The 16,704-nt window shown below is 44.3% G+C and overlaps 1 protein-coding gene across 6 annotated transcripts in view; it reads right to left on the bottom strand.

Moving 5' to 3' along the window:
• Window positions 1-3,937: 3,937 nt before the first annotated feature.
• Window positions 3,938-16,704, bottom strand: part of BICRAL (BICRA like chromatin remodeling complex associated protein) — a 121,629-nt gene continuing 108,862 nt past the window's right edge. For all 6 annotated transcript variants that reach the window (XM_063812427.1, XM_016955520.4, XM_054685827.2 and 3 more), the window contains 5 exons: window positions 15,983-16,044; window positions 14,667-14,812; window positions 11,528-11,622; window positions 9,886-9,988; window positions 3,938-7,834 (listed from right to left, as the gene is read on the bottom strand). In XM_063812427.1, coding sequence (XP_063668497.1) covers window positions 7,047-7,834; window positions 9,886-9,988; window positions 11,528-11,622; window positions 14,667-14,812; window positions 15,983-16,044 — 1,194 coding nt within the window. In that variant the 3' untranslated portion in view covers window positions 3,938-7,046. The remainder of the gene's footprint in view (window positions 7,835-9,885; window positions 9,989-11,527; window positions 11,623-14,666; window positions 14,813-15,982; window positions 16,045-16,704) is intronic.

Raw genomic sequence — 16,704 nt, 5'->3', positions numbered from 1 at the left:
GCCCTGCTCTTTTTACTGTCTACATGTCTTCAGTAACACCCTTTTTTTTTTTTTTTTTTTTGGAGACAGAGTCTTGCTCTGTCACTCAGGCTGGAGTGCAGTGGCACGATCTTGGCTCACTGCAATCTCCACCTCCTGAGTTCAACCAATACTCCAGCCTCAGCCTTCTGATTAGCTGGGATTACAGGTACCCGCCAACATGCCTGGATAATTTTTGTATTTTTTTTTTTTTTAGCAGAGACAAGGTTTCACCTTGTTTGCCAGGCTTGTCTCTAACTCCTGACCTCAGGTGATCAGCCCTCCTCTCAGCCTCCCTAAGTACTGGGATTACAGGTGTGAGCCACTGCACCCGGCCTTAGTAACACATTTTACACCCTAAGAAGTAGAGGGCCAAGACCAGTCTTCTTAGTTTATGGGCAAGGACACGGTGACTGAGAGTTAAGTTGTATGAAGATACATGATTATGTGATAGATGAGATACCAGAACCAATTTCCACATTCTGCTGCCAAAGGCACTTTCTGCCCACCCAGTTGCACTGCTTTCCTTGACCTTCATAGAAGTAATTTTTTTCCCAAGGATCTTCTTGCCTTTGCAATTGGTTTCAAAGGTCAGACTCCAGCACATACCCAAGAGTAATACAGATGAGGGTTTCTTTTTTTTTTTTTTTTTTGAGACTGAGTCTCACTTTGTTGCCCAGGCTGGAGGCTGGAGTGCAGTGGTGTGGTCTTGGCTCACTGACTGCAACCCCGCCTCCTGGGTTCAAGCAATTCTCTTGTCTCAGCCTCCCAAGTAGCTGGGCCTACAGGTGCACCACGCCTGGCTAATTTTTGTATTTTTAGTAGAGACAGGGTTTCACCATATTGGTCAGGCTGGTCTCAAACTCCTGACCTCAGGTAATCCACCTGCCTCAGCCTTCCAAAGTGCTGGGATTACAGGCGTGAGCCACCACACGCGGCCTGGGTTTGTTATAAAGGTCTTTTACCTGCAGCAGCGTAGACAGGCAATTCATATTACAGAATCCACTTTATACTACATATGTGCTCCTGCTATTTGTGAATACACTGAAACAGATTTCTCCACATAATTAACAATTTAATTACAAAGGTCTTGGTGTGGTAGCTGACGCCTGTAATCTCAGCACTTTGGGAAGCCGAGGCAGGCCGTTCACCTGAGGTCGGGAGTTCGAGACCAACCTGACCAACATGGAGAAACCCCATCTCTACTACAAATACAAAATTAGCCAGCATGGTGGCAGGCGCCTGTAATTCCAGCTACTCGGGAGGTTGAAGTAGGAGAATCGCTTGAACCTGGGGGTAGAGGTTGCGATGAGTCGAGATTGCGCCATTGCACTGCAGCCTGGGCAACAAGAGGGAAATTTCCCTCCGTCTCAGAAAATAAATAAATAAATAAATAAATAAATAAATAAATAAAGTCTTTTATCTTTGTTACTGCAGAAGGTATATTTTGTTCTCAAGTTTAACTCAGGAAAATACTAAGAACCAGGGCATGGAAATGTAATTTACAGCTCTCTGTGCAATTTATTGTGGCAGTCCAGAAGAATTTTATTTTTTGAGACAAGGTCTTGTTCTGTGACCCAGGCTTGAGTCCAGTGGCATGATCATGGCTCACTGCAGCCTTGAACTGGGCTTAAGCAATCCTCTGGCCTCAGCCTCCTGAGTAGGTGGGCCTACAGGCATATGCCACCATGCCTGGCTAATTTTTAATTTTTTTTGTAGAGATAGGTCTCACTGTGTGTTGCCCAGGCTTGTCTTGAACTCCTGGCCTCAAGCAGTCCTCCTGCCTCAGACTCCCAAAGCGTTGGGCTTACAGGCATGAGCCACATGCCCAGCCCAGAAAAATTATAGCATCCTATTTTCTTCTCTCCTGAACTCCAGTCAGTTCCCAAATGTAATGTATATCTGTGTGTTGCTCCCCCTGTATACTGTGAGCCCTTTGAAAGCAGAAAGCATGCCTGAATTATCTGTATATCCCAATGTCCGGCACAGTGTCTGCCAACAGTCAACTGCTCAAGTAATATTGTTGGTTAATGATCATCATTTTCAGCTGGATACCCAACGGGTCCTCCTCTGTCTTGGAGAGCACACACAAGGCTGCAAGTAGGGCATGACCCTGAACCCCAGGGCTACTACTAGCCTTTCAGAACAGCACAGCTAGAGCCCTGCCTGAGCAATGCTGTTCCAGTGCCCCCACACTGTAAAGGTTTATTTTCCCTTACCTTTCCCCCAATAATTAACTTGGAACTTTCTCTGCCTCAGGAAGTGCTTAGGGCCCCTTTCCTGGAATGTGTCCTCCCATACACACAGCTGAGGGTTTTAACCATCCTAAGAGAAGATGCCTGTCTTTCCTCCAGGCATGCCCCCAGGGAACAGAGACAGATCCTAACCTAGCAACCAGATGATCCTTCCTTTTTTATTTGAGATGGAGTTTCGCTCTTGTTGCCCAGGATGGAGTGCAATGGCGCGATCTCGGCTCACCACAACCCCCACCTCTCCCTGGGTTCAAGTGATTCTCCTGCCTCAGCCTCCCAAGTAGCTGGGATTACAGGCATGCGCCACCACACCCAGCTAATTTTGCATTTTTAGTAGAGATGGGATTTCTCCATGTTGGTCAGGCTGGTCTCAAACTCCCGACCTCAGGTGATCTGCCTGCCTCGGCCTCCCAAAGTGATGGGATTAGAGGTGTGAGCCAACACACCCGGCTGATCCTTCCTTCTAACTCTTCATTCCTGGGGCACTCCCATTGTAAATGGCCTGAAGAGGGACAAAAATGTCATTCTGGACACACATTTATCCTTAGCAAGAAGAGAAACTTGACATTAGGGTAACACTATACATGACATCAGTGGATAGATCCCTTCATATCATTCTGTTAGTTATTTGAAAATGACTTTCTTTGTTGCCTTTTAATCTTTTTAGAAAATCACTTTCTATTTATGTACTGATTACTGCTGAATCTTGATTTTCTACTGCTCTTAGGGCACAGGGGAGAATCTAATTAAACCATAAATGAGTACAAGTGTAAATTCTAGGCCCTAAAGAACAATTTGTTCCCAGAAATACATTTCACCTCTAGAAGCTTCCCTAACAATTTGGGTGGAAAAACACTTGTGAGGGCAGGAATTCAAAAGGGCCTCATGGGGCTGATTTTACACATAAGGTTATAGAGTTATTTTTTAATACAAAATTTGGTCCAATATGTTGAATCCAAAGAGAAACGTTAATTCTGGAATATCTCTTATGTAAAATCATTTATCACTTAGCTTTTTCCTTGTCCTTGCAGAAACAAAATAAACATAACAACTGAAGAAAATCTCCTAGGCCAGGCACAGTGGCTCACGCCTGTAATCCCAGCACTTTGGGAGGCCGAGGCGGGTGGATCACAAGGTCAGGAGATCGAGACCATCGTCTCTACTAAAAATACAAAAAATTAGCTAGGCGCAGTGGCGGGCGCCTGTGATCCCAGCTGCTAGGGAGGCTGAGGCAGGAGAATGGCGTGAACCTGGGAGGTGGAGCTTGCAGTCAGCGAAGATTGTGTGCCACTGCACTCTAGCCTGGGGGACAGAGCAAGACTCCACCTCAAAATAAAATAAAATAAAATCTCCTGCAGAGTGAGGCTCACTTACCTGACTTTTCACATGACCCCCACTTTTCCTTCCATAGCTAAGGACCTATGTGGCAGGAGTAGGGATGGAGGCCAAAGGTGTACAGGACCAAACCTCCTCACTGACCAGCTTCATTAATTTGTAACTGTTTGGAAAGGCCAATCAATTAAAATCCTATCCCTTCCCTGACTGGGGTAAATTGATTTTGGTATTGGTAAATCTATTAAAATAGAATTCCCATTGAACACTTACCCTTTTCTTCTGGGAAAAGTAGCCATTCCTATTTGCAAAATCAAGACAATCACAGTTGCACATTTTCCCAAATCTTTGGCTGTATTGCAATGGTTGTTTCAATTTGTAATCTCCAACTAAACATTTCCTAACCATGGATTAACAATATAGTTACTGACTGGTTTCTTTTAACAGTATTTATCCAACATAACAAAATAAACTGCAATTTGTTATAGTTTTTTTTTTTTACAAAACATTTTATAAATATTTTTACAAAATGTATACAAAGCAATTTCAAGTGAGACGTACTATACAAATGAAGGTATTTAAGCAAATAAAGCCCACACCACACTGACAGCGAGTGACGTGTCCTCTTTAAGTAAAGTCAGTCTGTAAGGCCTCCCTAATCTAACAGAATCTACTAAATCCTTCAGAGCTAAAATATTTCTTTTTCATAACTGCCAGATTAAAATTTTGCTTCATCTTCAGGAAGTACTTAAGGACACAGAAAATCAAATGCTTAATAACAAATTCACACTTTTCCACAACAGAAAAAAAAAAAAAAAAAAAAGAAAATGATTTTTGTTACTGAGTACAAATAGTTCTAAAACTTAACTTTGACGAATGAACCTGAACAACTGAATGTTGGCCATCCGAGGCTGAGCTCTCCTACCCTTCACCAGAGGGGGCTCGACATGCGAGTTATGACCCATGTGCGTAGAACCTAATCACAGGAGTAAAATACATGTCATAATCTTCATTTGTCATTATCTAGAATCCTTCCTCCATAAAAAGTAAACTTACATACAATGACACAAAAATTTACAAGTTTCATTTTGGTAAATTAGGCTCTCCATTTGCTAGACAAGTGTTAGGGCTTAAAAACCCTTTAAGATGGTATATAGAAAAGCTAGGATTGGGACAGCAGGGCAGGATAGGGAAGAAAGAGAGGTGACAAATGTACATGAAGCTTATCTTGTCTCTTGAGAATTCCACTGATTTGCAGTAATTAATGTAACTCACTAGCAGCCCACATGAAGGCTTCCAGGGATAAAGTTCTGCAATGAGAAGAATTTGATTAGGAAGGATCATCTTGCTAGGAATTAGGGGAGCATGAGCCCCAAGGGAAGAAAAGCCTATGAAATCATGGAGTTTAGGGCAGGGTGTTACCCTAGGACTACCCAAACAGAAAGTACCAACTGGCAACACCAACTTATCTAATATGTTACAATACAGGAAAAAGGGGAAATCTGCAACTTGGACATTGGCACAAATAAGGAAAAAATGGTAACCCTAAAATAGGCCAGATTTTCCAATTTGTATTGGCTGGGGCATGTGGCTGGGGTGAAGGTACGTTGCTATTATGAAGATTGGCCATCTCACAGGGTTTTCTGTGTGTAGTGGGACACAGGGGCACCGGGGTATAGGTCTTCTGTTGCTGTGTTTTCTAATTAGAAGCCTTCCTTTCCATCACAGGCCAATCTGGAAAAGAAATGCCCAACATGATGACAATGGGGGTCATCCCCATGCTGGCGACAGCCAGAAGCAGATTCTGGCAACACATTAAAGTGAAGACCAGTGGCTGCACCTCCAGAGCCAGGGAGATACAGAATAAATGAGAGAGTACGCACACTAAGAAGGAGAGTGAGTGTGCACACACTGTAACAAAAATGACCTCTGGATCCGAGCAGCTCAGATACATGCACGTGTGTGTATGTGTGGGAGAAGAGTGCATAAAAATACTATCATGTAGCTTTCCCAATGAGAGGAGATAAGTGATGATTACAATGACATTAAGAATAAAGGTAACAACAGAAATGGGATAACCTGGGGCAGGTATACGAGAAAGGAAAACGGAGAATACTCCCTGACAAGAAATAAAAATAAATAAAGCAGTAAGCCATGCTCACTAATATGAACACAGGCCAAACAGAAACCGTGACAGGGCATATCCTTTGGCTCTCAAATGGGAATCCCATGTCTCAGATCTTTCCTTTCAGTGGTGGGCTAGCTGTTACCTTTGGTTTGTCTGTGTTTTGGTAATGAATTGCTGCCAGGGGTCACTACTGTTCTCAGACAAGAAGCATAAACAAGGCCAGAGTCTCCTTAAAGTTTAAACTGAAAAATTACAACATAATAATTTTCAAATGAAAGTGCTTTTGATGCTTGGTATTTGTTGTGGGAGAGGGTGCAAAGAGAGGTTAAATGAAACAAAATCCAGCAACAAACAAAAACATACATTATATGTTGACTATATCCAATTATAAAATGCAAAACTTGTTTTTTCTCAATAGTTAACATATATATGCTTTTACATATATACATATTAATATTATAACCCTCATGGCTCTATCCCGGCCTCCTCTGTACACTGTGCCTCTTAACTGGTTTCCATTTTCCTTTATTTAGCCTGGTGAAATTATTTCAAATTTTGCTCCTGTAACTAAGAACAGAACATTCCCTAGGTGAAATTCAACATAGATATGCCTAAAAGCATGAGGTTTTGCTCCGGAAGCATCAGAAAAGCACTTGAACCATCAATAGGGAAGCCCTGCAATGCCCTGCGTATGTGCTACTGGCTTTTCCACCAGGGCTGCGGGTCCCTGGCAGCACAGCCAGCAATTTACTGCTCAAAGATGGCTGAGGGGGAAGAACCATGTGGTCTTCCCCTCAACAATAACAACAAAACACACACAAAAAAACTCAAAATAATAATAATTAAAAAACCCAAAACTAAATTTGGAGATGCAGTGGGATATTCTTTAAAAAGTAGCTTCTATCCGTCTCGTTTGATTTTAGTAAGTCTGTTCTTTTCAAATGACTTATGATTGTCAACATTTTACCAAGGGCCAAGTATACTGTGGTCTCATTGAGTTACAGTGTTTTTAAAAAACAAAACAAATAAACAAAATGACTATAAGCACTTTCATAACACTTGAAATGAGTGGGGCCTATCAGACTGCTTTCTGCCAAGGATTAATTTTACTAAAGGATCTCCCTGTAATCACAACAAGTATTGCTCTTAAACAAAGAACAGGATTGAGATTAGAAAGAATAACCTGTGATGAAAGATCAAGCAGGCTGGAGACAGGAGACCATTTCCATTTGCTTTTGCCAGGAACGAATGTAACTGGTCCGGGGTGGGGTCTCGGGGCGGGGTCTCGGGGCGGGGTAGGGGGAGGACTGCTGCTATTAACACTCTAGGATACTATTTACAGCTGCTTCTAAAATGGAGTCAGTTTCTACAACACCTTCACTGTGGTCCGGGATGAACTTTTCCAGGCAGTTTTCCTGTGAAGCCATAGGAGAAAAGTTGGGGAAATCTAACTCAACAGAGCCGCTAACCGTGGGGTCACTCTGGGGCTGCCGTCCCGCCTTTTTGAGTTCCAAGATGTTCTTAAATGTGGTTTCCAAGCTCTTTGTCAGCTGGAGATCTGGCTGGGGTTCGCCTGACCCTTTCATGATGTCTGTGTGTAAAACTTCATTCTTTGGAGAATTCCTCAGACTTTTGTCCTGGAAGGAATTGTTACACGTCATCTCCAAGTGCGAATCTGCTAGGATGCTTGACAGTTTGCTCTCAGTACCATGATCCGATCTGGATGAGGTTTTCCGGTGCCCCTCAGGGCCGGGAGAGCACTGACTGGCCTTCAGAGGCTCTCTCCGGCTGGCCTTCTCTTCAGACGTGCTCTGGTACTGCGCTAAGCCCACTTTGTCAAATTTCAGTGCTCTGCCAAGGCATTCTGTTTTTTTAGAAATGTTTCCTTCTGCAGAGACCACGATGTGATTAGGCACTAGATGAAACTGGTCATGATTCATGGGTTCCGTCACACCGGTTTTGGCTCGGTCTCTGCCTTGGGCCTTGGCTGGCGGTTGCAGAGAGCTGCTTGCTTTACTGCCATGCTGGTCACTCCGGCCAAACTGTGTCTCATGAGCAGCTTTATCAAGTTTGAAGGAACAACAGAAATCAGCCTGAAAACCCTCTGGAAATGGGAACAAAAAGAACATTAGTGAGCGATTGGGAGAGTACAGACTATACAGCAGAACTTCAGTGGGTCAGGTGCTGAGGGCAAAGCCAGCCCCGCTCACAGAATCCATCTGCTTCACATACAGGAACATGCAGAAGCAGGACCCTGATCCTGAGAGGGCATCCTGTAAAGGCAGCCAAGGCTGTGGAGCCCCAGCTTCAAGATGGGGAGCTTAAACCTTTTGAAAAGGTAGATGCTTGATGACAAATGGGAAAATGTGATGGGCAAAAAGCATCACTCAGTCCTGATCTCTAAGTATCATTTTATTTTTTTTGAGATGGAGTCTTGCTCTGTTGCCCAGACTGGAGTGCAGTGGTACGATCTTGGCTCACCGCAACCTTTGCCTCCCGGGTTCAAGCAATTCTCCTGCCTCAGCCTCTCGAGTAGCTGGGATTACAGGCGCCCGCCACCATGCCCATTTAATTGTGATATTTTTTTTTTTTTTTTTGAGACGGAGTTTTGCTCTTGTTGCCCAGGCTGGAGTGTAGTGGCATGATCTCGGCTCACTGCAACCTCTGCCTCCTCGGTTCAAGCGATTCTCCTGCCTTAGCTTCCCGAGTAGCTGGGATTACAGGCATCTGCCACTACAACGGACTAATTTTTTTTTGTATTTTTAGTAGAGGCAGGGTTTCGCCATGTTGGTCAGGATGGTCTCTAACTCCTGACCTCAGATGATCCGCCCACCTCGGCCTCCGAAAGTGCTGAGATTACAGGTGTGACCCACCACGCCTGGCCTAATTTTGGTACTTTTAGTAAAGACGGGGTTTCACCATGTTGGTCAGGCTGGTCTTGAACTCCTGACCTCAGGTGATCCACCCACCTTGGCCTCCCAAAGTGCTGGGGTTACAGGTGTGAGCACCTCACCCAGCCTCTAAGTATTATTTTAAATTAGTTTTCAGCTAATGACCTCCTTGAAACAGTCTGAAAACAGAAATTAGTTCCTGGTGTCAGCCTGGTTTCTTCCCTAGAGCAGAAGGGCCTGGAATGGGGCTTTGCAGGGAAGGGTGATAGACACCAGGAAACAGAAAACCTATCTGTCTTACATACTTTCCGGGTGAAGATAGCTACTTGTCTTTGGGTGAAAGCACTTCAATCCCTTTAGACACACAGGAGAAACCTGGCATCACTTTGCCAAGACCACAAAATGAATAGCCAACACTCATCCAAAATGATATGGAAGGACAATGGGTATGTAGGAGCTGCGTCTGTGAGTGAGCACTGAACTGCACCAGGCTTGAGGAGGCAGAGGATGGCAAAAGAAATGTCCGTGGCTGGGCACGGTGGCTCACGCGTGTAATCCCAGCACTTTGGGAGGCCAAGGCAGGCGGATCACGAGGTCAGGAGATGGAGCCCATCCTGGCTAACACGGTGAAACCCCGTCTCTACTAAAAATACAAAAAATTAACCAGGTGTGGTTGCAGGCGCCTGTAGTCCCAGCTACTTGGGAGGCTGAGGCAGGAGAATGGCGTGAACCCGGGAGGTAGAGCTTGCAGTGAGCCAAGATCCGCCACTGAACTCCAGCCTGGGTGACAGAGCAATACTCCATCTCAAAAAAAAAAAAAAAAAAAAGAAATGTCCATGAGGATTTAGAACATTGAGGGTACAGATGGAGGTAGGCAGACTGCTGTTACACAAGAGTGGAAAAAGTGTTAATGCTGGAAATAATCGAAGTGAAATAGAGCTTTGATGACATCTACAAAACAACAAAGAGTATGTATGTATAGTGTGAACATGAATTTGTTCACCAAATTCTAAAATGTGAGTTCTAGGGAATATAGCCTTGAAATCTAAAAAGATGATTCCATCCAACAAACATTGGCTGTGCAGGCCAAAGAGGAGAAGGAAGTAGATGGGATTACAGGTGTGAGCCACCGTGCCCAGCTCTCCCCAGAATTCACGTTCTACCTTCAAGTTTCTTACCCAAAGTTCAGACAGACTGCCAAAGGCCCCATGGTCCCTGAACCATGGCAGGAGCTATCCACTACTTTCACTGCGATGTTTCTTACCAGGGTCTACAAGTGCCAGACGCTTGTCTCGGGACAGGGAAGCTCTTTCCTCCTGGTTGAACATCCTATCGATCATCACCATCTCAGCAGAGGGATTGATTCGCTGAAAAAGAGAGAGGCCAGTCATTTCATAGACAATTTTTAAAAAATGGTTGCTTTTGGAAAAAATAATTTACACATTGGTACAAAATTCAAAAGATACTACAGGGCATGTGAAAAGTGAGCCTCCTTTCTTTGCCTCTCCCTGGTGTGCACCCACTATCACCCAGTGCCTCTCCCTGGAGGCATCTGCCTGCCTAGTAGTTTTCAGTACTCTTCTGGAGATATTTCTGACACACATAAGAATATATATGTACTATAAATATATTTATATATAAAGAAATATACTTCTTTATTTTGTACCCAAATAGTAGCAACTATATATACTGTTCTGTATTTTTTTCTCCTCTACTTAATAATGTATCTTAGAAATCTTTTTGAACTCTTGACCTCAGGTGATCCATCCGCCTTGGCCTCCTCAAGTGCTGGGATTACAGGCATGAGCCTCCGCACCTGGCTGAGAACAATTATTACAGACTTTGGTGGCATTATTTTTTATTGTATTTATTTATTTTTAGACAGAGTCTCGCTCTGTCGCCCAGCCTGGAGTGCAGTGGCACAATCTTGGCTCTCTGCAACCTTCACCTCCCAGGTTCAAGCAATTCTCCTGTCTCAGCCTCTGGAGTAGATGGCATTACAGGCACGCACCACCACACCCGGACAATTTTTTTATTTTTACAAGAGACAGGGTTTTGCCATGTTGGCCAGGCTGGTCTCAAACTCCTGACCTCAGGTGATCCATTATTTATTATTATTATTATTATTATTTTATTGAGACAGAGTTTCGCTCTTGTTGCCCAGACTGGAGTGCAATGGCATGATCTTGGCTAACTGCAACCTCTGCCTTCCAGCTTCAAGTGATTCTTCCGCCTCAGCCTCCCGAGTAGCTGGGATTACAGGCATGCGCCACCACGCCTAGCTCTTTTTGTATTTTTAGTAGAGAAGGGGTTTCTCCATGTTGGTCAGGCTGGTCTTGAACTCCCGACCTCAGGTGATCCACCCGCCTTGGCCTCCCAAAGTGCTGGGATTACAGGCATAAGCCACCAAGACTGGCCTCAGTTGTACACTTTAAATGTAAATTTTATGGTATGTCAATGATCTCTCAAAAACAAAACTAATTTTGACATTTGTCACCAGCTTATCTGTTCAGATGTGCCTCCAGTCCTTCTCCCACATCTCTGGGTTGGTGAAAGGCGGTAGACGGCATCAGAGTGTGGACCAGGGGTCAGATGATCCTGGCCCGTATCCGAGCTCTGCTAATTACTCTGCAAACTTCTTAGCCATCTGTTCTCGAGCAAGTTACTTAACCAAAGCCCTGGTTTCCTTATCCGTTAAACAAGAGAATAGTACTGACCCACCAAGTAAAGTACAGCAAATGTTCACTGCTGTTTTTGTAGTAGCAGCTAAGCGTAAGTTTTTCTACAGTGTGAAATATCTGTTACTTTTACATTATATTCTATAATTCCTTGACCTTTTTATCTCTGATTTAGTGGCTGTGACCTGTAAAGTTTTAAAGAACAAATATCAGTAGCATGACTTTTACCATGGCATCTTCTAGGAGCAGGCATCTGTATTTGTTAAGCATAGCTTGGGTCCTTTTTAGGAGCTGAGTGGCAACTGTCTCAAATTCATTGTCCACTTTAAAAAGAGAGAGACAAAGAAATAGTGAGAGACTGTAAATCACTGACTAGGTCTTCTGTTTCTTAAGACTGAAATACATTACTCTTCTGTTATTCAAACATGGCTTATCTGGGGCAATTTTCTCTTCTTAGATGAGCTTTTCCCTGGCTAAGCATCATCCTTCTACACTGCATTCCCTCACTGTCCACTGGTCATGGAAACTCATTTTATTACTAACTCTTTTAACTTTAACTAGGAAACCAAAAACATAATTACTTTGATATCACCTATAAAATAAAACCATATAACAGACTCGCAATAAATATCAATGAGTAGGCCGGGCACGGTGGCTCATGCCTGTAATCCTAGCACTTTGGGAGGCCGAGGTGGGCGGATCACGAGGTCAGGAGATCGAGACCATCCTGGCTAACATGGTGAAACCCCATCTCTACTAAAAATACAAAAAAAAAATTAGCCGGGCGTGGTGGCGGGCACCTCTAGTCCCAGCTACTCGGGAGGCTGAGGCAGGAGAATGGCGTGAACCCAGAAGGCGGAGCTTGCAGTGAGCCAAGATCGTGCCACTGCACTCCAGCCTGGGCAACAGAGCGAGACTCTGTCTCAAAAAATATATATATATATGTATCAATGAGTAGAGAATGATCTGCTAGTTTAGATGACCTAAGCTTAATGGTATGAAAAACTAAAATAGCTGAAACAATGAAGTCCACTGTCTGGACTAGGTAAACCAGTTTAATGTAAAGACACAGCTTTACATTAAACTGTCATGGTCATGTGGCTCTGTCCTCTGTCTGTTGGTCTCCAAGGATTTGAACACCTTCTAATTCATTCTTCTTCTCAGTCTTCACACCCACTGTGGGTTTTTTTTTTTTTGAGACAGAGTCTTGCTCTGTTGCTCAGGCTGGAGTGCAGTGGTGCAATCTCGGCTCACTGCAACCTTCTCCTCCCGGGTTCAAGTGAGTCTCCTGCCTCAGCCTCCCGAGTAGCTGGGACTACAGGTGTGTGCCACCATGCCCTTGCTAATTTTTTTTGTATTTTTAGTAGAGATGGGGTTTCACCATGTTGGCCAGGATGGTCTCGAACTCCTGACCTCATGATCTGCCCGCCTCGGCCTTCCAAAATGCTGGGCTTATAGGCGTGAACAACCACGCCCAGCCCTTTCACACCCCCTGTTTAATGCTGGATCTTGACCCTATTCCTTGGTGTCCTAGGGAAGCCCACAGTGGACTCACAGAAACCACTGTGCCCTGAGATTAGAGGTCCCTGCCAGGAGGAGTAAGACTTGTAGCAGCTGAGGAAGGGATCAGAAAAGAGGAGGGCACTGATACAGCCAGGCCTTAGCGGTGGTGGTGGGAAAGAGCATGGCCAGGCATCGGGACAGAAGGAGTTCTAGGTTTGGGGAAGGGGCTCTTATCTCTAAATTATTTATTTATTTATTTATTTATTTATTTATTTTTTAGATGGAGTTTCACTCTTGTTGCCCAGGCTGGAGTGCAATGGCACGATCTCGGCTCATGGGAACCTCTGCCTCCCGGGTTCAAGTGATTCTCCTGCCTCAGCCTCCCGAGTAGCTGGAATTACAGGCATGTGCCACCACGCCTGGCTAATTTTGTATTTTTAGTAGACACAGGGCTTCTCCATGTTGGTCAGGCTGGTCTCGAACTCCTGACCTCAGGTGACCCACCCACCTCAACTTCCCAAAGTGCTGGGATTACAGGTGTGAGACACCGCGCCCAGCCTTTTTTTTTTTTTTTTTTTTTTTTTAAAACAGAGTCTTGCTCTGTTATCCAGGCTGGAGTGCAGTGGTGCGATGTCCGCTCACTGCAACCACTGCCTTCCAGGTTCAAACGATTCTCCTGCCTCAGCCTCCCAAGTAGCTGGGACTGAAGGCGTGTGCCACCACGCCCAGCTAATTTTTGTATTTTTAGTAGAGACGGGGTTTCACCATGTTGGCCAGGCTGGTCTTGAACTCCTGACCTCAGGTGATCGGCCTGCCTCAGCCTCCCAAAGTGCTGGGATTACAGACGTGAGCCACTGTGCTCAGCCTTTATCTCTCACATTTTTGTCAGTTTCTTGATGTGTGGCCAATGCTCTGGACTCATTTTGGAATCTTAGGGAATGCTTTTGGGAGCTCAAGTGCCTAATTCATAAAACTATTAGAAACAGTTTGGCCAGGAGTGGTGGCTCATGCCTGTAATCCCAGCACTTCCGGAGGCTGAGGCGGGCCAATCACCTGAGGTCAGGAGTTCAAGACCAGCCTGGCCAACATGGTGAAACCCCATCTCTACTAAAAAAATACAAAAATTAGCCAGCCGTGGTGGTGGGCGCCTATAATCTCAGCCACTGGGGAGGCTGAGGCAGGGAGAGTCACTTGAACCTGGGAGGCAGAGGTTGCAGTGAGTTGATCGTGCCACTGCACTCCAACCTGGGTGACAGAGTGAGACTCCATCTCAAAAAAAACAAAAAAACAAAAAAAACAACAAAAAAATTCAGGGTATGCATATGGCCTAAAGGCAAGGACTATGCAAAACCACTGTGTAGAGTGTCTAGTGCAAAGCCATCCCATCTGGAGCCGGCAGTCCATACAAAGCTTTGGATTTACTGTCCCTAATTTGTCAATAAAATACTCTGACATTAGGGTACCCTCCTAAAATATATATATATATATATATTTTTTTTTAAGAGACAGTGTCTCCCTATGTTGCCCAGGCAGGAGTGCAATGGCTATTTACAGGCGTGATCATAGCACACTATAGTCTCAAACTCCTGGGCTCACATGATCTTCTTGCTTTAGCCTTCTGAGTAGCTGGGACTACAGGTGTGTGCCCCTACTCTTGACTTCCCTTCAAAAAATACTGCGAAGTGTAAGTCACAACCTTAAACATGGACTGGGAAATTGAGTAAACAGGGAACAAGTTTGGTCTGTGATTAAAAACAATAACCTGCCTACCATCTGGGGGTGATGTGGCTCTTGCTTTTCTGGGGGGTGTCCATGGAGGGTTTCCTGGTATCAGAGTGGTGCCTTAGGGTCCCAGCCTGCTTACCTTTTCTCAAGTCTTCTTCAGTGGGCATGGAGCCCTGGCACACGTGGTAGGAGAGCAGTCTCTGTACCGCATCACTTAGTGATCGGAAGTGACTTTTGTCTGGTGTCACAGTGTGGGCTTGGTCCCTCTGCAACTGCTGGAGAATGCTTTACAAGGGAAATGGCCAATGTCAATGTAAAGTCATGTTAGGAAATTAAATCTAGTCATATTTATTTGCATGCAAATAAAATAAGATATATAGGAATAATACGGCAGTTTTTTAGTTTTATATTTTTTATACCATAGTGGGTTTATAACTTAGTTTAACTAGCTCCACAGGGGACTCAAACTATGACCCTGACCTCAAAAGCACAGGTTCCCACCAATCATTTATGTGTTGGCACCCCTATAAACCTTGGCAGTGCCTGACCATTGGCCAACTAAGTTCATGCTAACATTTCTGTTCTAAACATGGGAGTTTACCAAACCACGCTTTTCCTCAGAGATTCTTTGTCTCTGAAAAGACAAAGAACTATTCTCCTTAAGAAGAAAAGAGCAAACAGTAGGCTGAAACTACATTCAATATATTTGAAATGTATACACTACCTGTAATCCTAGCACTTTGGGAGGCTGAGGTGGGTGGATCACCTGAGGTCAGGAGTTCAAGACCAGCCTGGCCAACATGGTGAAACTCTGTCTCTACAAAAATACAAAAATTAGCCAGGCATGATGGCGGGTGCCTATAATCCCAGCTATTCCAGAGGCTGAGGCGGGAGAATCACTTGAGCCCAGAAGGTGGAGGCTGTAGTGAGCCGAGATCGTCCCACTGCACTCCAGCCTGGACGACAGAGCAAGACTCTGTCTCAAAAAAAAAAAAAAAAAAAAAAAGGAAAAGAAAGTATAGAGAAAGATTTTCAAAGTATATATGTATATATTTTGAAACAGGGTCTTGCTCTGTCACCCAGGCTGGAGTGCAGTGGCACAATCTCCAATTCACTGCAAGCTCCACCTCAGGACTCAAGCTATCCTCCCACCTCAGCCTCCCAAGTAGCTGGGACTACAGGCCCGTACCACCACGCCTGGCTAATTTTTGTATTTTTTGCAGAGCCATGTTGCCCAGGCTGGTCTCAAACTCCTGGGCTCAAGTGATCCTCCTGCCTTAAGACTCCCAAAGTGCTGAGATTACAGGAGTGAGTCACCATGTCTTGCCTCAAAGTACATTTTTAAAAAGGCTAATATACTCATTATTATAACCTGATTTCTGTGGTATATTTATTGAAGGCTAGGGACCCAAAGAAATGTTCAAAATTGATTTGTCATTTCCAAAAGTAACTCACAAAGCTCCTTTAGTTAGCTGTTTTGCAGCAGGCCTTTTTTGTCCTCCCGAATGACTATCCACCTAAAGACAGAACAAACCTCTTATTATTCCCTTTTATAGAAAAAAGAATACAGTTATACATAAAGGTCACTATATTTCACATATTTGCAACTACCTATCAAGAACATATTCTAAGACTATAGAATGTGCCCTGCTGAAAAAAAAAAAAAAAAAAAACCAGTACACAGAGTCCATGAAACAAAGTTGTACTGTGTTAAGATTACAGAAAGGTGTATAATCGGTTCCTGAGAAGGACTCAGTTTGCACTTTAAAGCCTGAATGCCTACCTCCTCTCTAAATGCATCATCATCATCATGTTTTTCGACAGGGTCGTGCACTGTCGTCCAGGCTGGAGTGTGGTGGTACAATCTCGGCTCACTGCAACCTCTGCTTCCCAGGCTCAAGTGATCCTCCCACCTCAGCCTCCCAGGTAGCTGGGACTACAGGTATGCACCACCATGCCTGTTAATTTTTTGGTATTTTTTGTAGAGATGGAGTTTTGCCATATTTTCCAGGCTTGTCTCGAACTCCTGGACTCAAGCCATCCGCCTGCCTTGGCCTCCCAAAGTGTTGGGATTACAGGTGTGAGCCACAGCACTGACCCATCGTTATATTTTTGAAATTCCACAGACATCTGAAAAGTCAGTAGATACTATCTAATCCATCTTCTCAGTGTAAGTG

The sequence above is a fragment of the Pan troglodytes genome, chromosome 5 (assembly GCF_028858775.2).
Source record: "Pan troglodytes isolate AG18354 chromosome 5, NHGRI_mPanTro3-v2.0_pri, whole genome shotgun sequence".
NCBI classification, from domain to species: Eukaryota; Metazoa; Chordata; class Mammalia; order Primates; family Hominidae; genus Pan; species Pan troglodytes.
This window is presented reverse-complemented; position numbering and strand designations above follow the sequence as displayed.